General features: G+C 40.2%; 1 protein-coding gene across 1 annotated transcript in view; it reads left to right on the forward strand.

Moving 5' to 3' along the window:
* The window catches only part of cdkal1 (CDK5 regulatory subunit associated protein 1-like 1), a 194182-nt gene that overhangs the window by 30579 nt on the left and 141207 nt on the right, over positions 1-22396 (forward strand). The window contains exon 4 of the mRNA XM_047598519.1: positions 3511-3595. Within this exon, the coding sequence (XP_047454475.1) occupies positions 3511-3595 (85 nt within the window). The remainder of the gene's footprint in view (positions 1-3510; positions 3596-22396) is intronic.

The following is a 22396-nucleotide window of genomic DNA, read 5'->3' on the forward strand; positions in this document are numbered from 1 at the left end:
ATCTAATGCAAATAAGAGATTCCAGAGATTTTCCAATAGGAACGGTTCTTTATCTGGTGGGAATTTATGGGCACTTGAATGCTGAGTCACTGAGGGCTGCTTCAGGCTTCAGTGGAAAAAAAACAAAAAACGTATAAATAAATGAATAACACAGTTCTGACCAAACTCATTCAGTGTTATTTGTGAGATAATGTTCAGTCCGCGAGGAGTTTTCTTTAACTACAAGAATTTGTGCTTCTCTCTTGTTTGTGTTTTTGAAATCATTTCGGTTTAACTCCTTTAAGCCACATATGTTTGCACCACATATCATCATAACCACTGCAGGGCTGAAATGAATTTACTGCTTGTGCCGCGGCCGACAGCAGTTACGTATTGATAAGTTTCCAGTTAGTTAAAAGGAAGCAGAAGCAACCGTCACTGCAAATGTGACAGAGATTGCCAGTCCTGCACTAATACGCTGCTGCTTCTGTTCCTCCTCTGTCGACAGTTTGTTAGATATGGCTGCGTTTGTAGCGCAACAAACAGGTTTTCACTTCATTAAACGCCTTAGAAGAGTCTGCAGTGCATTAAAGGCGGTGAAAACACGGTGCTATGCTATGCTATCATCAAGTGTAGTTTCTTTTTTTGCAATTTTCAGCGATCTACAAAACCATCACAATATAATTTTACTTGATGCCTTCATCTATAAATAATATTCAGTTCCTGTAAAAATATGATCAGGCAAACAGCAGCTTTAAAACTAATACATCCAAACACTGCAACTCCAGCATATTTGTCTCCCAGCATTACTTTTCCGTGTAGTTTTTTTTTTCTTGCTAGAAAGTTGTGCTGAGTCTGTAGATAGAATTGTTTTGCAGATGTTTCTGTCTTGTGTGTGTGTGTGTGTTTGTGCGCGCATGTGTGTATGCATGTGTGTTAAATTGATGGAGAGCTTGTTATTGTTGGTCTGGAAAGCCTCCCTTGAGGCTGAGAGGAGAGAGCAGCCACACAGCTGAGACCACTCCCTCCACAGTCCTTTTTGCAGCTTTAGGATTACTCAGTATTTTTATATATATATATATATATATTATTATTTTTTTTTTTTCGGTCTTTCAATTTAGAGCTTTCTCCCAAAAAAAATGATCATCCCCCACATCACACGACGCCCAAACAAATAAACAAACCCAAAACATACACATGATTCACATCCTACCGGAGTGACTCATTTTGTTTTCGTTCTTCTTCGAGACGCGCAGCTGTACTTCTGTTTTTATGAGACATCATTAAGCCTTGCTCACTGTCTGATCCGGTCAGCTAACACACCTCAATCCCCAAACCGCCGTGTACTTTGAGGTTTGAGTTGTTTCCGAATTAAAAGCCGTGTTATAGATTTGCTGTCATATCGGATTTTTCCTCATCGGGCACATTTCACACATTTGGAAAGAAAATTGCCAAAACACACGTTTTAAATTGAACACATCGGCAGTTGAAGACCTTAAAATATTGATCGTTCAACCACAATATTTTCTTTATTAGTTTCTTACTATAAATATGTGTAAATACTTGGGTGTTCCCTTGTAGTTGGCCCTTAATCTGATAACAGTTTGCGTGTTCTTATTGTAAGTGATAGATTAAAAGCGTAGAGACATTTTTTTTTTATATTTTTGTCTGTGGGTTCTTTAGAGAAATGGACCATGGTTGAATATCAGATTAACTAATACAGGAACTGCAGTACTGTGTGTGTGTGTGTGTGTGTGTGTGTGTGTGTGTGTGTGTGTGTGTGTGTGTGTGTGTGTGTGTGTGTGTGTGTGTGTGTCTGCTTGACTGCAGCATGGAAGTGGATTCTAAGTGAAATATCTGGTTCAATGTGGCGTACAGGAGGCGGCTTCCGACTCCCCACGACCGCTGTGCAGTAACTCCTGGAGTACGCGCGTCTTTGTGTGTGACAGCTCTCCTGGCAGTGCCATGCTAAGCCTGCCACCGTCGTCTTGAGCAGCAGCCAAGCTTAACATCACATGTGAGGGCGTGTACGCGCTCATGCTAACTAAGCATACGTTTCAGTGATCTTCAAAGTTTGAGCAACCCGTAATGTCTTTAAGCCTTTTCTTCAAATATCCAGATTTAGTTTGACTTATAATTAATTTAATTTCTGCCCGGGTTTGTCATACGTGAAGCCTATTTAAAATGTTGTGTAGTGTACCTTTGGACAATCATAAGTGCATTTCAGAGCTCAGAAAAAGCTTTTAACTGAACCAGTATCAAAGATCGTTCAAGGTCCAAAAAGAGCTCCCATACAAATAGTTGTACAACTCTGTTGGATCATGTTGAAGCCAACACAAAATGAGTGGGAGTGTAATGGAAAATCCATTTTTTATCCATTATTTTAACCGTGACCAACTGCGTGTATAGACTGTAATCTGCTATGCCAGGTGCAAAGCTACTAAATTTTATAATCCAGCAAATGACCTTATTCTGTCATCGAAGGGCCAGAAGCTGGATGGGATCATTTCTGTGTAACTCTACCTTCACCGGTTTATTCACAAGGCACATTAAAAACAGCTGCCATTACGACATTGTTGTACATTTCCCGTATAAAAACAAAACATGTCAGGTTACAGTTAAAACCTTCTAGGAAGATGAAATCTTCAAAACAACCTCTACTCAGTGTAACCCAGTAAAATGAGGCCAGTACAAATGAACCAAGCATCCTCTTTTTTTTTTTGGGCACACAACTTCAGCATTCTTGGTAAGTTGTAGGCGCGGTGTAAAACTGCTTCTGTTTGGCTTTTAGTGTGAACCAAACAGTTACTATCAGGAGTTTTCTACAGGTACTCCAGTTTCCTACCATCTCTCATACTTGTTAGACTGATTGTTGACTCTAAATTGAGAATTGTTTGTCTATGTGTTGACCCTGCGACGGGCTGGCGACCTGTACGGCCTGTGCCCCGCCTCTCGCCCGGTGACAGCTGGGATAGGCTCCAGCAACCCCCGCGACCCTAGTGGGGATTAAGCGGTAGTAGAAGATGAGATGAGTTTGTCGATGTCCACATACAATATGGGAATAGTACAGTTCCATCTGGAGAGGTGTTTGACCACCAGTCACAACATGCTTTCAGGATTAATCAGAGATTCATCTCAGTTCCATAGAAAACTGAATGTATCTGTGACTCATATGTATTTTTGAAACTGATATTTCAGTTTCAGATGGTTTAAATGTTTAATTATAAATGAGTTGCCCTTGTTTCATTTTCATTTTGACATGAGAGTAAATGTTGTTCTGTTACTGGCAGCATTGGAGTGACTTAACTGTTCTGGTACCAGTTATGTCCATTTCAACATTACATATTGGAAGTTAATAAACTGGATCTTGCCTAAAGGGTCTTTCAGGTGTGACGTTTTGAGACCCTGCTGTTCAGGACCCGTGACAGTGAAACAGTGAACTCTGCATCATTGTCTTGCCGTGTGCTTCTAGTTTACAAAGTCGCGCTTGTATTTTTATTCTACAAAACTAAACTTTCTCTCTTTCTATAGATGACCCGACAGAAGCGGACGTGTGGTTGCTCAACAGCTGCACCGTGAAAAACCCAGCAGAGGACCACTTCAGGAACTCAATCAAGTACTGAAAAACACACACACGCGCGCGCGCACACACACACACACACACACACACACACACACACACACACACACACACACACACACACACACACACACACACACACGACACAAATGTACCTACGTCTTTTGTATCGTCTACCGTCAGCTAGATTTAAAATGCGAGACTTTGGTCTAGTTCCTGGAATGTATTTTTTAGTCATTTGAAAACCGAGTTTCCCTACTTCTGCAAAGCCAGATAGCAATTACGGAGCTTTTTTTTTTTTTTTTGGCAAATGCATTTTTTAAATAAATGCACAAAGTGTGTGTGTGTGAGGCATCTTTTCAGTTTGTTGCCCCATGTTAGATACGCACATAAACATAAAGAGAGAGAGAGGGAGAAACACGCACATATTTGCATAAACACGGAGAATTTAAGGTGGAAAGTGTTTCGCATTTTGATTCATTTATTTCCACCAGGGGCACACATACCTGGCACACGTGAGCTTTTGTTTGAGAACGAGTTTCTTTTTTGTGTACTGTATGTAATCAGGACTATGTTAGTAAATGCAGTAGTGCCAAGTCGTAAATATTAACATATTGCCTGTTAATATATTGAGAATTAGGAATTAGTAGATGCAGATTTAATCTGTGTGATGAGAGGAAGTGGATTTAATTTTCATTGCTTATCATCAGGATGACGTAAAATTCAGATAATCCAGTTTAGTGGCACCCTGATCCACTTCCACACCGACTACTGCTGTTTGAGTCCGACAGAGTGTCACAGAGTTAAATGTTATTGCTCATCACAGCAGTTAAAGATATTATGAGGGATGCACCAAAAATGATGTGGTGCTCATTTACTTTTGTTTGTAAAACAGCTCTGATACAGCTTTATGGTAACGTACTATCCTTATATTCACAGAATTTGGGGCTTGAATTATATTAACACCCTCGACTGTGCAGTTTAACTCCAGTTGACTGGCTGTTACTGTGTGTTTGGTTTAGACAGTTATAACTGATACACTGGCCAGTGGAGGAGCAGAGGGACATAACTAAAAGAAAACCACTCTACTACTTTGTAAATGTTCACCAGCAGAATTATATACAGCACATACGATATTATTCATACTAGAAAAAAAGAAGAAAGAACTGAAGCTACCGTACGTCTGTGCCCTCATCAGTCGACAAAACCAACTTTTTAGTTGTTGCACTCTTTGAGTTGATTTGCATTTGAGGCTACATGAAAAAGTGGCAATTTATCATTTGTCACTTCATCATAAGGCAATATTACAGTTTCAAGGGTGAACAGTTTCACATGGGCAACTTGATCAGTGCAATCTTCCTGTCTCTCTGCTTCAGCCGGCTCCTGATGCCACTTTTCTTTTTCTTTCACTCTTTCTGTCATGGCTTTTTTTATGCAAAGAATTTGTCAATTGAAATGCACAAAATAATAACACTCTTCAAGACTTGAGAATGTTGATGCCAGAGTTTTCTTTGACGGCAAATCACACAGCTGTAATGCTAATGTAATTAATGCTCTATTCACTAGGAAGGACCCCCCCCACCACACACACACACACACACACACACATGCACCACAGTGAGAATAAAAGTTTTCTTCCTTCATTACTTGCTGCTCAGACACTAAATGAGGGGGTACGGGATGTGCAGGGAAAATCCAAATGCCCACTTGTCATTTCTCCCATTTATTTCCATGCTTTCTTTTTTTTTGTCTTTGGCCTCTCTTCATTTGATCGACAGAGAGAAAAAAATCAGAGAGGGATGCAGGCGCACGGTCTGCCTCGTGCTCAGTCACACACTGGCCGTTCTGCCTGCACCGCCTGGTACCACAAAATCACACTAAGAATTTGCACACACTTTTGCACTCGGTGCTGCATCATGTTAGTGTTTAATAGGATCCATTTTAATTTTGATTGCCATCTCTGAATGCGTCTTGGTGACACGCTCCTACTGCTCCATCTGTTAGGACCCAGAAGCTAGCGAGAGGTCTTAACAAAAACTCAACCACAAGAGGCAGCGAGGACGGCGAAAATCAGTGCAGTTTTGGAGAAACGGTTGCAACTACAGACAAAGAAAAGCTGGTGCCCAAGTGTCTGTATCGTCTACCGTCAGATCAGCAGATAGCGATGCAACAACCACCTTGGTTCCCTCTATCGTTGTCATTGTTTCAGTGAGCTTTGGAATGATTGTTGACTTAATTGTTTAAAAGAATCCCCATTAGTGACGAGCCAGTCTTCCTAGGGTCTACACAAAAAGTCAACATGCAACACAAATCAACAATACATGAGATACATATGACACAATTCACTTAATATGATAATAAGGTCTTCAGCAGGGGGTCCGTGGAGGTACTGCAGGGGGGTAGCAAAATCAAATCAATTAAATCAACCTGGTTGATTTAATTTTCCTTCACAAGTTCAAATTTCATACACATGTTAACATGAATCCAACATATTTTAGTAAATGGAGAAATGGAGGCAGAAGACATTATCTTTTAGTCAACACTTCACTCATTCAGAGATACAGGAGCTGCCCCAACAGTCACCATTTCACACATAACGCCACACTAGCCTTGACCTGTCAATCTAAACCTCCTCTACACACTAGGCTCCGCCCCTATCGCTGCTGAGCCAATCACGAGGCCACATATTACATACTGACTGTCAGCTGCAATATTAGAAGAGAAGCTAATAGTACATTATATATATAGGTATGTTTATGTTTACAGAACTTTTACTGTTGCACGTGTTTGAAATAAAAAAAGTAATACCTGTGTATGATTTGAATAGTTTAATTGGGTGGAAAATGATAATACTAATACTACTATGTGTATTTATGAATAGCATTAGGCCGAGTTTAATATAGAACATATATAGTAGGTAGGGGGGTCCCTACTTAATCTCTCCATCAGTTTGGATGTCTTTGGCCTGAAAACATTGAAGACCCCTGATCTAAAACATTGTAGACATCATTATAAACATCAGATATTTTCAGAAAAAGTTATTACATTCATTGTTACAAATCCAATCTCATTTGAGCTTATTTAACTTATTAATAAGAGTATTAAAACATAGTTGTGAAATAAATTCCTAGAAAGGTGAATGTGAAAATTAATGGCGATAAAGCAGTGCACAGTACACAACAGTGCAAAATAATAAATTGTACCCCACAGGGGATATTCTGTACAACCGCACATAAACATATGCATCGTCACCTAATTAAAAGTGCAATAATGAGTTGAGGGCTTTAGAATACAATCCCCGGGTGCTTTCAGCAGTCTTCTGTCATGGTTTGGAGGAACTCGGTGAAAAGAAGGTTTATTACCTCTGGAGAACAGGGGCATGGCTGGCATTCATGCTGAGTGTCTGGCATATGGAGTTAAATTTGTGAGGGTTGTCAGGTGGATGGATGCCCAGGCAGTGTAGGAATGTTGTGTGAGATGTTTTCCTGTGAGAGAATGCTATCGGATGTGCACAAGGTTTCTTTGTTTGTGCGTGGGTGGCTGTGTATGTGTCCGTGCATATGTGGGTGCCTGTGTATGTGTCCGTGCATATGTGGGTGCAGTTTTTCATTATGTAAACACCCGGCAATAAGCGCACACACACATAAATCCATTTAGGTTAATTCTATAGCGAGCTCGGATATTAATTTGAGTTGCTCTGGGGGAGATTTAAGATTCATTTTGTGTTGCTGTCATGTGGGATTATTAGGATGATATCAAAGTCTGCTTCTGTAGTTGTTTATTTAATTACTTTCTGCAGTGTTGTGCCGCTGAAAACTGTTGCGCCTGTATCGTTTTGGTAGGCATGCAGGGGTTAGCTGACATGTGAAGCCGTTCTCAGTTTTTCTATTACATCAGGAACTCATTCAGTAGCGTAAACTGCTAATAGAGCAGATTCTGAATGCTAAAAAGTCAATTAGTATGGATGTTTGGGTATGCGTGTGTGTGCGTGTGCGTTTGAAATGCCAAAATCTATAGTGCGATTCGGTGTCAGAGACCTTTCAAATCAATGAATGTTGAATGCATTAAAGAAACAGTTGCTCAACAGCATGTGATTAAACCGCTCTCTGTTTATGTGTACGTGCGTTGGATTTCTCCACTTGGCCGTTCCTCCTAATTTGTATGATCAAGGGAATCTATGCTTAGCGAATTAGAACCCAACTCGGAGTTTTGTTCTCATGTTTTCCAAATACACCAATTCCCACATTATATTTAAATTCATTTCAGTATGATTTTAATATTCATGAAGCTGCCATGAGAATTAAAGAAAACCCATTAATGTTAATTGAAAAGGGACACACGCGCTCAGAATGAACTCTTGGAAGATGTCCAAGGTGTATGTACTGTGCTTATACTTCATATTTATAACAGATGTGTAGGCTGGGTGGTAAATATGTATTATACCCTCTAGCTACGAGACAATCTACCTCTGTGGAAGAAGTTTCTTTACAAATTTAAGGGCCATCGATTGTCGACCATATGCTGCCTGAAGTGTGTTAGAACACAAAAACAAAAAAATAAATAAATAAAATAGCTGCTTTACGGCTGTAGTATTGAAGAAACTGGAGCAGAAAAATAAGAAACTGTGTCTTACTTTTTCTTTGTTGTAAATTCGTAGATTGAAAATATCCATTTTTTAAATATTTTTTTATGATCTATTAATGAATGGAAAGAAAACCGATCAGGAAAATGATTCCTTGTTTTTGTGAGTACCAAATCGAATGAGGAGAACCTCAGGTTTAAAATATTTAATTTTAAATACATTAAACATTTCTTCACCAATCAGTGAAGGCTGAACATAGTATACACAGTGTATGGCTAAAATTAACACAATAATATTCACTTTAGCTCATGGGTGCATCTGTTGGTTAGCATGATATCCTTTGCCATTGGCCACATGATGTTAAGTTATTGTCTTCTGACCACATTTTTACCAGAGGCCAAATGTCACCTTTGCTAAATATAATATTACATGCGCAGATCAGCCGCAACATTAAAACCAGTGACAGGTGAAGTAAATAACATGGACCATCTTGTGACAATTCACATGTTCTGCTGGGAAACGTTTGATGGATGTTACTTAGCATGTAGCAACCACACCTAGATCAGACCAGACACCCCCACCCCACAGCAGTGATACTCCGTTATGACAGCAACCATCCCCACAGGATGCAGCCTGACGCACACACAAACACAATTTAGGAACAACTCAAAGAAACATGAAGAACAGCACAAGGTGTTGACCTGGCCTCCAGATTCACTAGATCCCAAACTAATCAAGTATCTGTGGGATGTAGCGGAACAAGCCTGAGCCACACAGTCCCCTCCCCTCAACCAAAAGGACCCAAAGGCCCCCACTAACAACATTATGTTGCCCCACACCACACCCTCAAAATGGACACCCTCAAAAGGCCTGTGTCCATTCTTCAGTCACAACTATTTTGGAGGCGCAAGGGAGACCTACACAATATCAGGAAGGTGGTCATAATGCTATGCCGGATCGGCGTACGTTGTTATTCAGCCACATTTTGAAAACCTTGAGACCTGACAGGTGGTAGTCTTCCATAAATCTTTCAAATGACAAAACCTGACCTATTGCATCAGTGAAGGATTAGAGGGAGACCGACGGGAAACCGTGGACGCCGCCCACTCACATAAACATCTGTTCATAAACATCAGTCAAAACTGACTTGACGTTGCCGTGTGGTCAAGTGAAGTGTACATTGCTTATAATATATGGAGGTGCCTTTAAGGCCTTATAGCATGCTGCTTTAAATGAACTGAAGGAAGTCATGGAAGTGACTGACATTAAGGCCAGAAATGTTTCCCTTTTATCGGGACATGACAACGAGGTAAAAACAATCTGAAATCTGCAGTGACCTTTAGAGTTGTTTACTGAGGGCAGTTGTTTTATGTCTGTGTTGAGCAGTACGGCGGACACACAGGCATAGATTTGTATTTGGCTGGACACACACACACACACACACACACACACACACACACACACACACACACACACACACACACCCATGCATACAACACATACACACACAAACAGGCAGAGACACACACACACAGAGCTTGATGCCTGGGGCTGGTTTTGGTACAACCCAGGGATTGGCATTTAATCTGTCAGTTCTACAGGGCATTAGCCTACATTTTCGGGTACACACAGACACAAAAATAGTGAGAGACAGGGAAATACAGACAAACAGACAGAGGGCCTAAAGCATAGACAAGGAGGGGAGATGTGGGGTGTGTAGCTGAGTTCAGGTGTCCTGTCTTCATCAGTTCAGAGCTCGAGAGTTTGAGAATCACAACCAGGCTGCGTACAGCATGCACAGAAATAAAGATTTTCATGTTCAAGTTGCTTCTGTTGTTGTCCTGTGCTGTCTCTTATTTTTACCCTTTACTCTATAGTGACAGTGTGAGGTGCCTTAAGGTCACTTGTGATTCAATATGAAGTGAATGGTCATAACACTGCACTGTTGTCCACTGTTGTCACATAAAGGCCTCCTGTCTACATTTCACGTCTCAGTCTACATTTGACATTTTATAGTTTACTCTTAGTGTTGTGGTAAACGGTTGCTATGTTGCATCATTTTATTTAATTCCCTCTCTTCATCCCAGCTCTACTACAACATGAACCTGTTAACTGGACTTCAAGCAATAATCAGATCATTGTCTATCGTGCCAGCCTGTACAGGCTTACCGTTTTACAAAGTAAAGTAATTACATGCTGTCTCGCTTGATTTTGGTGCTTATGTCTCAGCTCAACCTGAAACATTCAACCTCAACAACACACAGACTCAATTAAATGCAAGGAATTCTGAAAGTGAAGTAAAAAGCCTTACTTTTTTAAGCTTATTTATCAGATAAGGCGATAGACAACTTAGACATCCGAAGGAATGACTGTAATGTGATGAAAGGCTAATGATGTTAAATGTCTATTCCTAACAGACTTGACTTTCTATCAGCTTTAAAAGGCCAGGTACTATGTCTTCTCATTTCCACAGCCAGTGAAAAGTATACAGCTACTAATTGAATGTCAAATCAGAGGTCTTTCTGCTATCTGGTCAACACTGGACCATTACTGTTAATATGGACGCTGTGTATACAACAGTACTGCTTTCATTGGGAAGGATGATATTTAAAAAGCATAGAGGAAAATTAATATATGCATAACATTAGGGCTGGGCAGTATGACCAAAAATGTAAATCACAGTATTTTTTAAAATTCTGACAGTATTTATTTTTTTTCATGCATAATCACACGTTCACAACCTTTTCTACTGGTTGAGAGAGGAATCAGTGCAGTAGATTGACTAAGGATGGTCTGTTTTACTGTGATGATGAGTAAATATTGTAGAATAATATAACCACACTGGTAGTATACCCGGTTTGCACGATCTAACTGAGAGATTAAAAAAATATTATCAATTTAATGTTCTCAAGATAAATGAAGAAACAGGGACAATTGCATTTATTCAATTTAATGTTCTTCAATTAAATGAGAAGAAACAGGGACAATTGCATTTATTCATATATTAATTTTTAAACTATTAAACTAAATTAAACTTTAAACTAAAATTGGGGACAGCTTTAGCCGGGGGACAGGTTATCCAAAACGGGGACTGTCCAACTGACATGACACCTTTCTTGTATTGCTGCTTCATTTTTTCCATCTTCACCACGCCTCGCAGTGACGCAGTCGCACCATGAGTATTTAGTGTCTCGGGGTGGTATGCCAGTTTATTAAAAATTTATATCATGTCGAAAAAAAATACCGGTATTCGGTATAAACCGGTATACCGCCCAGCCCTGCATAGGATAAACATGTACAGTAAACCAGTGACATGTTGGGTTTGCTCTGACTGAATATGACTGGAGTTGAGGAGCAGTGTTAAAACAACAAATCCCTCCAGTGTAGTGCAGATGTGCTTTTGTGCGATCGTGTCAACTGTAAGTGACACACAAAATAAACAAATAAATAATATAATCGGGCATCCCATTAGTTAAGTGTAATTGCCGGACTCCACACTATTTTTAAATATGCCTGGAAGAAGTGTGCACATGTGCAAACAGGACATTTGTTGCCTTTAGATGAAGACACAGGGAGATTATTAGAGGAACAGCAAAGACCTGTGGCGATGATATTAGACAGTTTCAGCATCCAGGCCTGTCTCAGAGCAACTTTGGGCTTCTTCCGTTTATATATGTACTCATTTGCTGGATATTATTCTGTGTAATCTTGATAAACATAGTTGAGACTGTGTTTGTGTGTGTTGCTGAATTCAACTCACAAACAACCTGTCACATCTGCTCTACAAAGTGGTTTTGAATGCCAGGCTCAACTCAGTGTGGGGCTTTGGTATCTAGGCATGAGTGTGTGTGGTGTATGTGGCTACAATGCAGAGCAGCTCACAGTGTGGTGCTAGAGGCTTGAGCCAACAACCTCTCTCGCCATCCAACCGGATCTGTTAAACATGACTTTATTTTGGCTTCTGCCTTGATTCTGTGTTTGTGTGCTCTCTGTGCACGTACATGAAACTAAATTAGCTCTTGAGAATTAGGGACTTTATGGTGCTAATGCATTTCACTTATTAAGGCCTTGCTAATAATTAGTGTGTTAAATATTAGGAATTTGCATGGTAGATGTTTAGAAAATGATAAATACATTTGCTGAAGTTCAGCACTGCAGAGCGTCTTATGTGTTCTTCCCAGACCGAGCTAAAGCTGTTGGAAGTCTGTTGGAAACCTGACTGCCACTCTCCATTTTTTTGAGTTTTGTTTTGCAGCTCTAGGGATGTGTGTGTGTGCATGAGTGATCCCTTAAGTAAATTGCTGCATAATCACAGCCTGTCACATTGTTGCGGTCCTTATAAGGCCTTCCTGAACAGCACTCACAAACAACCGCCGATTTTCATCTGTTCCGATGGCTGAGCTCTTAAGGCTCCCCACTGGGCTCCTGCCTTTTTGCTGAGCCCCGATTGCAGATTTAAGCCATAAGAGGCCAAGTTAATATAGGGTTGAAGATAAAGGGACCTTTCACCCTAGTATGTTGCAAGAAACTGGGTTTCCTTAGAGGAATCCAACATTAAATTCTACATTTTGTAAAGGGATTGAGTTAGTTTGGTTGAGAGGCTTTAAATAATCTCTTATCCATATTGAGGGACTCTGCTATCATGTCAGCCATTTAAACGTCTATAGGAGTGTCACAAAGATAAGGCTGAAAAGTAGGAAATAATATATGGATAGCAATACTGGCAAAGCTGGGTCATCTCCTTTTGAAATGCACTGCAATGGTGGCTCTACTGTAGTTACTTACGAGCAAGGGCAGTGTCATGACACAACCTAGTCGATCAGATTAAAATTAAAGCTAAACCATAGGCCCATATGTTTTCTACCATGGTGTCTCATACTGCAGTATTAGATCAAGGCTTTAAACATTTGGAAGAGGATGAGTGTGCAAATGGGACCAGCCATCTGAAAGTTATAGAGGGGGGGAAATGTCCCGGATTTTTCTCACAGAAAGAAGTTTTTAAATCATTAATTCAATTCAGAGGCTATGTTGTTGCAGATCTTTTTTATTATTTTTTATTAAATTATATTCTTTGAATTGAAAGTCTTAATTTTATTGAGCAAATCTTAATGGTTCCTATTAAAAAATATTTTTAAAAATGCAAATCTTAGTTATAAACTTAATTATTTTTATTTGTTGCACATTAATTATCTTTTTTTTATTGTTACTCTTTTCTTTGGTACATCCTTTGAAAACCATTGACTAATCAGTTATAAAATGCACAAAGAACAAAATGTATGTAATATTCATGGGCTGTGTCTTTGTCATACCACATATAAGTATGTACCACAGAGTGATATTATTCCGACACTAACAGTGAAAAAAGACTGTCAAATATTTGTGTGCATTAACTCACTATGATGCGACAGGATTGCCAGCGGTTTCTGTTAACAGTTTTCTCTTCCTCTGGTGTTGGTGTCCGTGTGGTGTGAGATTTAACAGAATGAAGGGATACTAAATCCCTCTCCAGGGGTGTGGATGGACTTGTCATGCAATTCTTACACTTGTCAGGTAACACTGGGGTCTTATTAAGAGATACGGATGTCACTCAGTGTGTTTACATGCACAGCTTAATCGAGCTATGCTCAACATTCAACTTTCTGAATGTGGTCTTGTCCCAGTTTACATGTAACAGAGAAAATCGAATAACTGACGAACACATGTACTCCTCCTCCACACTAGGTGGCGATATCCCAGATCCCAGTTGACCTATCACGTCATATAATAAAAAAGAGTTGTTCATGCGGCAGACCGGCATTTCAAACAACAACCAGATGGATAATAGTACAGCTTTTTTAATTTCATATGTAATGTGTGCTCTACTTACAGTGCAAATAAGATGATGCTGTCTCTCAGCTGGTTCTTCTATCGGCTCTGTTTACTATCATCTTTTGCGACCAACTTTCTTGGATGTTTTTGTTCCAGGGTCATAGCCGGAGCAGCGGTTGTTGGGCATGTGCTGTTAAAGTTGTCCTGTTAAAGTCCAGTTAAGCATATACATGCTGGAGAAAAACTATTTGAAAATTGCATTATCTGTGTGTCTTAATCGGATAAGTAACGTGTTTACATGCACTTAAGTTGTCCAGTTAAAGTCCTATTAAGGCAATAATTTGTGGGTTTTTTTTTGTTTTGTTTTTGTTTGTTTTTTCCACGTGCATGTAAATATACTGTCTGACTGTCTGAATTTCACATCTGAGGCAGGTTGGAGGAGCTTTTACATTTCAAAAGACAATACACTATATAAAGGTTACTTCAATAATGAATCTAATTTTTTTCTTTTTACATTAACTTATGTTTGTGTAAACTGCAGTCTTATGAGTCTGCATATACATTTACAGTATTATGACATTGAAATTGATGTTCCTTACTCTGGAGTAAATTCAGGGAGTTGACACCACAGCTTACAGCCATATTCCTTAGTTGGGTTCAACATTAGTTTGTTCCCACTGGTTTTGATTCTCAGAAATTATAGTATGAGGAAATATTATATCAGTAGGACTTTAATCTCTAAATCGACAAAACAAATGGCTTCAGCCACAATATTCAGGCTGTTAATTAAAGCAGATGTCAATAGTTGTGTCGGAGCTGGGAGTGAGGCTGAGTTGCAAAGATTTGTGTTGCACCAGCAAAGTGTCTCAAGTAACAGCAACGCAATATTCCCACAGGCAGCTGGATCGCACCGCCATTTTTATACGAGGCATCAGCGACTGACTTGGACTGTCTGTGTGTGGTACACTATGTGACAAAGGATAAGGGTGGGGAATTGAAGACAAAGGTAAAAGGAAAGGATGAGGGAAGCAGCAGGGCTGAAGTGCAAGATGGAGAGACGATGTCAACTGTCAGCTGTAATAAGAAAATGGTGAAATATGTTGAGATGGGAGGTCTCGGCAGGAGGCTGACAAGGCGTTGTTATTTTTATATGGCCTGTATCTTATGTTTTCCTGTGAGAGAGCCAGCATTAGTGAGTGATGGTGGTTGTAATGCTCATTATGTTGTTTGATAAATCTGCAGTGACCCTTGGATAAGGCCATGTTGAAGAGGTCGGAGGTCCCTGAAAAGGGTTTGGAGGTCACGCCGTCCTCAGCTAGTGATGAATCACCTGGATGTGTCTGTGCGGCTTTGCACATACCATGTATACACGTATTGTGTGTGTGTGTGTGCAGTCTAGGTAATCATTGATCAGGGAGACTTAGTGTATGGTCTATATGTCATCATCCGTGTTAAAAGTCATTAGAGTGCTCAAATTGGGCTTCCCTCTTGTTTGGTTGTGTTGTGTATCTCTGGTTGATTTATTGTAATTGCTAGATTTGCTTTTGCAGTTTTTTTTTATTGCAGGTAGTTTTATCACAATAATGTCACAGTAATGCACTTAGAGGAAAACATAAATCATCTTTTTAGACAAGTTTGTTTAGAGGCAGGCTAGCATCATCTCGTAAAGTGGTATTTCCCTTCTCTCAGCTCCTTTTTTTTTTGGTGTGATACGAATCATTCAAAGCTGCATTTTACAGATTTAGCAGGTTCACAATGCCCTCATAATATAAGCTGGAGAAAAGGGGCGGTCCTGATCAATAACAAAACAAGCTTTTTGGCATGGAGCTATTTCCCTTGATAACTCCTTGGATGTGTGCCTGTTCGCCTGTGTTCAGTGTGTTTTCCCCCTCGAGCACGTTGTAGGCCAGACCTTATTCTCCCAGGACACGTCTCGCTGCTATTGTGACGGGAGTGAAATGAAGACAGATACGCACAAATGGACACACACATATGCGCACTTGATTAAATTCAGAAACCCCCCACCCACCACCCCACTGCTTTAACACCTGCTTCACTTTTTCCTTTATCATGATGATCAACTCAGGAGCTCAGCAAACTCTGAGATTTTTTCCTCTTTTATTGCACTTTTCACAGCAAATGATTGCAGAATTATGAGAAATGGGTGTTTCTGCTGGACTTACATGATAGACTCTTGGCTGGGCTCCTGGTTTTTACTACTGCATAGTTTTTGCATTAAACAGAAGCATCTAAGATCATAGACTGTATAAATGTGGACAATGTCTCGCCACTGGCTAAACTGACGCAGATATGAGCGGCGCCATCTTGTGACTTTGGAGCCAGAGTCTGAGAGTGGAACCTCACAGACCTGCAATATCACTCATGTTTCATTTATTTAATACTACACTCTCCTCTACCTCCACCACTTACAAACAAACTTTGAATTGCACATACACAGTACTTCCTGTGGGACCACTTTATGAGGCGGTTGGCATGACAACTGATGGTCACCATTATGTCACTTCCTGTTTAAAATTAAACTCATCCAAAAATTGACCGTTGCACATACAGCAACATTATATTAACTCCTTCAGTACAACAACAAAAAAATTGACGTGTATTTTAGTATTTCAGTTTGGCCCGCCTGCTAACATGGAGGGGGTGGAGCTTATGACCTATACTACAGCCAGTCACCAGGGGGAGCTCTACTTTCTTTGGCTTCACTGTAGAGCAGCTCAGCATCCAGTCTATGTATGAGGTGTATGTGTCTGGAAAAAAAAAACAGAAAAACAAGAAAGGACCAACCACCTCCGCCTACCCTACATGTTCTCAAACTTTTCAGCTTGAATTTGACTCGATGTGTAACTGAGGCTGAGCTAAACGTCGCTGTAACTGGCTGGTTTGAATAAACCCCTTGACTTCGCTTGTTGGTCTTTGCTCCCACAGCTTAATTTCCTAAACAGGGCAGAATAAACACTGATCATTGATTGGCTCGCTCACACACAGTTCAATCACAGCACTTTTCAAAATTCAGCAATTAATGTTAGCTCAGTAGCTCACTCGTTAGCTTACTTCAAAAGTGCCTTATGTTGTAATAAAAAGTCAAACATACTCATTGTCAGTATTGATATTAGTATATTTGTGTACTGTGCTGTGCTCTGCAACCTACCGAAGACACTGCCCTCAAGAACTGGCAACGTAAAACGACTCTTATTTCCAGAGGGGGGCGCTACTGAGCCAATCTACACTATAAATGAGCTGCCACATGCAAGTGGGATCTTATCCACTGTAAACACTGTTATGCGTGTATATTGCAGCATACTCTCTTTAATGCAAAACTGCTGACCTTGGCGACAGTTCTGAGATTTTCAGTAATATGGTGCTTTTAATTGAATTTGCAGCTAGAAATGATAACATGAGATGAAGACAAATTACAGCAGAGGAAGGGGTGGAAGAACTGAAGATGGATGAAATCTAGGAGTAAATGAGAGTGAGGTTACTTTGCTCCCAATTAATGGAAGCAGAGGACCCACCAGAGTCATCTCTATTCCATTTTAATTGAGTTTAGTTATTTCAAGCAAGTAAGATATTCGTCATTTGGGAGTAGTTAAAGAGGTAGTGAAGAAGCTATAGGGTAGAGAGACCTCTCTCGAATGCTGGCGCGTTGTGTACTTTGGGGATATCTCCTGCAGGTAATTTTTTTTTTCTTCCCAGCAGGTGATGACAAGCTTTCACAAGGTCACACCATTACCTCTGTCTGCCCATCATTCGTTCTCCACTTATCTTTTCTCAGCTTTTGCTCCCTCATGAGCTCTCTAGGTGACTCTGGTTTTCCCATCTTTCAACTTAATTTTTCCGTCTTTTGCCATGTCATTTCTCTCTTTTGTGTCATTGGTTTCAGAGTTCGCATTCCTGGCACAATGAGATATTGTTTTAATGCTGTTGGCGTATGTCTCCTCAAGTATACAGGCCCAGTCTCCAAGCCCACCCGTGTCTCATGTCCAGGTTGTCTAGAACACATTAATCAGTGTCACGTTGGACATTTGCGTCATATAGTCACATGTACTGTCCCTTTTGTTTTCACACGGGGGAAAAAAAAAGGATTTTAATATTTTTGATACACATGCCTGTACAACAAAACTACACAGTCACTGTGACACGAGGCCGTCATGTTGCTACATGGCTCACTCTAGTAATTTTAAAGTAGTGACTTAAAGGCTTTATACATAATTCACTGTAATCTCATTCAGAAGAGGACTCAGAATCTCATTAGTGCCTCATTAGGACTTGCACTGCAAGAGAGAGAGAGAGAAAAAAGAATGATGGAGAGGGCAAGAAAAAGACACAGGGTTGAGGGAGTCAGTCTCAGGTCAGGGCTGAATTGATGGATTTCTATCTTAAATGAGCTCATGTTGGATGAATGACTAGAATGTTTTGAATGATCAACATAGCGCTCTCTGATATGCCTTGACACTTTATTTTGTCTATGTTCTAGTCGGTAGAAAAGAAAACAAATCCTTTAAATTCCTTGTCGTTACATTGAGTTTCTCAACAAAGGCCAAAGGATGTTATGTTCTCTTTACTTTTATTCACACAAAATGATTAAAAACCATTTCAGCTCTTTTTTATTTTAAGAAAATACAGAGAGCAGCTGAACAAAAGCAACGCCGCGCTGGTAAGATGTGCCTACTGCGGGAAATACCACAAATCTCAGAAACCAATTAAAACTGAAATATCTCCAAATCAATAGAATAGCATCGGGGACTTTTGGTTTGAAACTATTCAGGCGATCGACACTTTTAACTTTTAAGTGCCAGTGTTTATTTTTAGTGGGAGTCAGTCAATTTAAATGTGCCCCATTGCTCACACTTCTTAAACGTGTCCTTTAGAGAATTCTGTGTTTCTCTAAAATTTGCCAAACACACAGTTTGACAAATTGCAAATATGAATCCGAATTAATGTCTGTGAATTACGGCATTTTTGGGAAATGACTCCCTTTCTGAAGCTGAATGAATCCAACAAAACTGAAATATCTTTTCTGACTCCACCTTCCTAAACGTTACGAGAATTCAATCCAAGGCCACCTTTGAACTTTCGAAATGTTTCGCGATTTTTCTTTTCAGCATTTCAACGTTTTAACAGGGACTTCAGAAGCAACATTAAAGCTTCAAAAGTTGGAGCTCTTGAAGAATGTTATTTCAGATTTAAAGCGTATATTCCATCTATACACAAAGAGGTAAAGTCAGCTTCCATATGTATGTATTTGTATATACCTGTATATGTGTAGATATCCGTGCGCGGTTTGTGGGTTTGACATTGTTACTGAATGCAGGGAAATGTCAGTGCAAGATGTGGCTCGTCTGACAGATGGCATATGGAGAGTAGCGCACTGACCCTCTGTTCACCTGCGCTGACACAAACACACACACACACACACATGCACGCACAGCACCTGCTGCTCCACCCCTCCTTCACCGCGTGTCTCTTCTGATTTTACTCAAACTGCCTCGGCGACGTGAACATTAATGTTAGAATATCTGTTTTTCTCTGGTTGTAGGTATTTTGTGTTTGAACTAGTGTGAGATACTTTTCCTTTGGAAAAAAAAAAAAAAAGAGGCCATAATGTCGTCTCATTGACTGTGTGTGTTCGGATGAAGGTGAGAAGGTCTGAGAGGCTGACTTACTCAGGTGGCGGCTGTGTGTGTGTGTTTTGTGTGTGTAGCAGCCAGCATAGCAGCTGCTGTGTTCCTATCAAGTATCTTTAGTTACACACAGAGGGTTCTGACACTGGACCAAAACCTGTGACACTGAAACATGATCAGCCTCCGTCTATTCACCCACAGACAAACGCACTGCGGACTCAGCAAACCGTGGCTTCAAAAATGCATCAGTGTATATTCATTATGTACTTGTGCACTTTCAGTTTGACCCACGCACAGTAGAGAGCCTTTAACGTCCTTGTCTACACGCCCTTTTCATATGCCTAATCATTTATTAATAATTCCCAACTGTATGAGAGAAAGGAGCAACGGCAGACGCGGGTGCTCTCTTTCTGTGCTCTCCCGAGGAGCACCTGTAAACTTATGAACTGTTGAACCGAGTTCTTCGTTTCTTTTTTTAGCTGACGGTTCCAGAGGCCTTTTTTGCTGGTGTTGGCAAAACGAGCGCTGACCTGGAAATTACTGAGCTACTGAGATACTTTATACTTGCTGTAAGTTATAAAAGATGACATTATTCCCCCCCCTATAAGCGAGTGCTCATTCTCCGTGCACCTTCGGGGTGATGAGTGACAGCGGAATTATTTGAGAGACTCTTCGGTGAAGCTCGCGCACTGATGAAGATACAGACACTCACTCTCTCGAGGGATGTCAAATCCAGATTCGATATGTTAAAGTATAGAGACGTGCTTGATATACATTAAGTCATGCAAGATGACAGTAAGATCTTTGACCTTTGCGTGCCTTATGCTTAAACCCCGGGGGCAAATTTTAAGAACGATGCACCCAGTGGAAGAGAAAAGATGAGAGCAGAAAGCGGACGATGGCATGAAGTGGAGGCTTTGACAGAGATGTAGAAGAAAGAGGAGGTAATAAAGAGGTCACATTTCAGATAGTTATTAAATTATATAGAAGATGAATTTTACAATTCCGTGAACCTAATGTAAAATGATGGCTGCACATCTGAGTTACCATTAGTATTGGTCCATGTGTAGCTTCATTTACGTGTCGTATATTGTATATACTGTATCTTGGTGGGTACTTACATTAAATACGTGCCTTGAAGAAGCTGTCATCAAACCGTCTTATACTTCGTTTAGGAGGGCTTGATTGTAATTTCATGTATCCAGAAGATGGACAGTGGCATACTAGCCAAGAAGCAATTTCACCACACAATATTTGGAGTGACACAAGCCCAAGGCATTCAGCTTCGCCATAGGTACGTGTGCAAAGAATGATGGATCCACGCAAATGTACACAGCTAGATGCCAACGTCTGTGAGGCACAGGGTCGGTGGGTCGGTGCCTTTGTGCGCCCGTGGCAGTCCTTAACCTCTGAGGTGCTGTAAACAGACAGATAGCTGGATATGGAAGGAAGGAATTTCGCTGTGGGGAATAAGGGCCACATGTGGAATATAGGCTGCAGTGCGTTCCCCGGTTGCTGGAATACCACCGGGGGTTTATGTAACTTCAGATTAAATTGTCATAGGTGTATGTACTGTAAGCTTAGCTCTGTGTTTGTGTCAGATAAGATACCACGTTACATCTTCACTGCGCCATTTGGGCACAGCTGGTGTAAACACTGTTGCGTAGTAAAGTTTTCTCCTGTTTATTCAGGCAACACAACTGACTGCTTTACAGCTCCGGGAGAACTTGCCTTCCACATCTTTGAGAATTTCACTAGTGCACCTACAAAGTGACAATGATAAAAATGGAAATAATGATCATTTGCACGAATTGTTTGTATGCTTTTAGTTGTTGTGTTGTGAAGACGGTAGAAAGGTGATTTTTGTTAATTACATACACATTAATAAATACTAAAATCTGTATAATAATAGTAATAAAATATTAATATGTTGCATTTCATATATGTATAACAATCAGTCTTAAAGTCAGTTGTATAAATGTGTTTGATTTCTACTGTTTTAAATGGTTATTTCACTAAATTTTCAAATGAGGAGTCAGGTCATTATAGTGACTTATACTCAAATATAATGAATCATGAAAACCACAGAACATTGCTCTTTGTTCAACAAGGTCTTTACTTACTGGACATGTGAGAAGGACAAGATGTAACAAATGTGGTTCAACAAAAGAGGTAGAGGAAGGCGCTCTATTCATCACCAACTAGAGAAATATTCACTGTCCCTCTAACAAGCCAAATGTATTTTAAAAATCACCTCTTCATACTGTAAAGCTTTTTTTCCCCTTCTTCCAACAATTCCCCTTTTCTGTTTCTTTTCTAATCTAATGAACCATGCCTCGAATCTTTCTTTTAATTGGTGTCGACTCAGATGAGAAGAGGGAAGAAGAAAAAAATGTCCATAAATTAATTTTTTTAACCAAATAAGGGGGTCCTACATAGCAGTTTAATCAGACAGTTGGCTTTGTGCACGCTGCATCCTTGGCTTTTAAAGGAATGTTATTTAGAATAAATACAGCACTGTGGTTAAATGAGGGGGTCTTTTAGAGGGACTGATGAGCCACGGTGGAGCCACTTCAGCCTGTGTGGGGGGAAAAAGGCTTCAGCCAGGGAAATTAACAGGCTGAATAGAAGCTTAGACTTTGTAGCACCATAATGAGCCTCCCACAGTCGGCATAGCCTCAGTCTCTCTGCACATGTAGCCATCCATCTGCTTTTCCATGCAAGCTCTTCTTGATTCAATAACGAGGTACCGACTCACGTTAACGTAGCTAGTTAGTTAGATATTTAACTGGACGGTCTACACAC

Source organism: Mugil cephalus, chromosome 11 (genome assembly GCF_022458985.1).
Source record: "Mugil cephalus isolate CIBA_MC_2020 chromosome 11, CIBA_Mcephalus_1.1, whole genome shotgun sequence".
Lineage (NCBI taxonomy): Eukaryota > Metazoa > Chordata > Actinopteri > Mugiliformes > Mugilidae > Mugil > Mugil cephalus.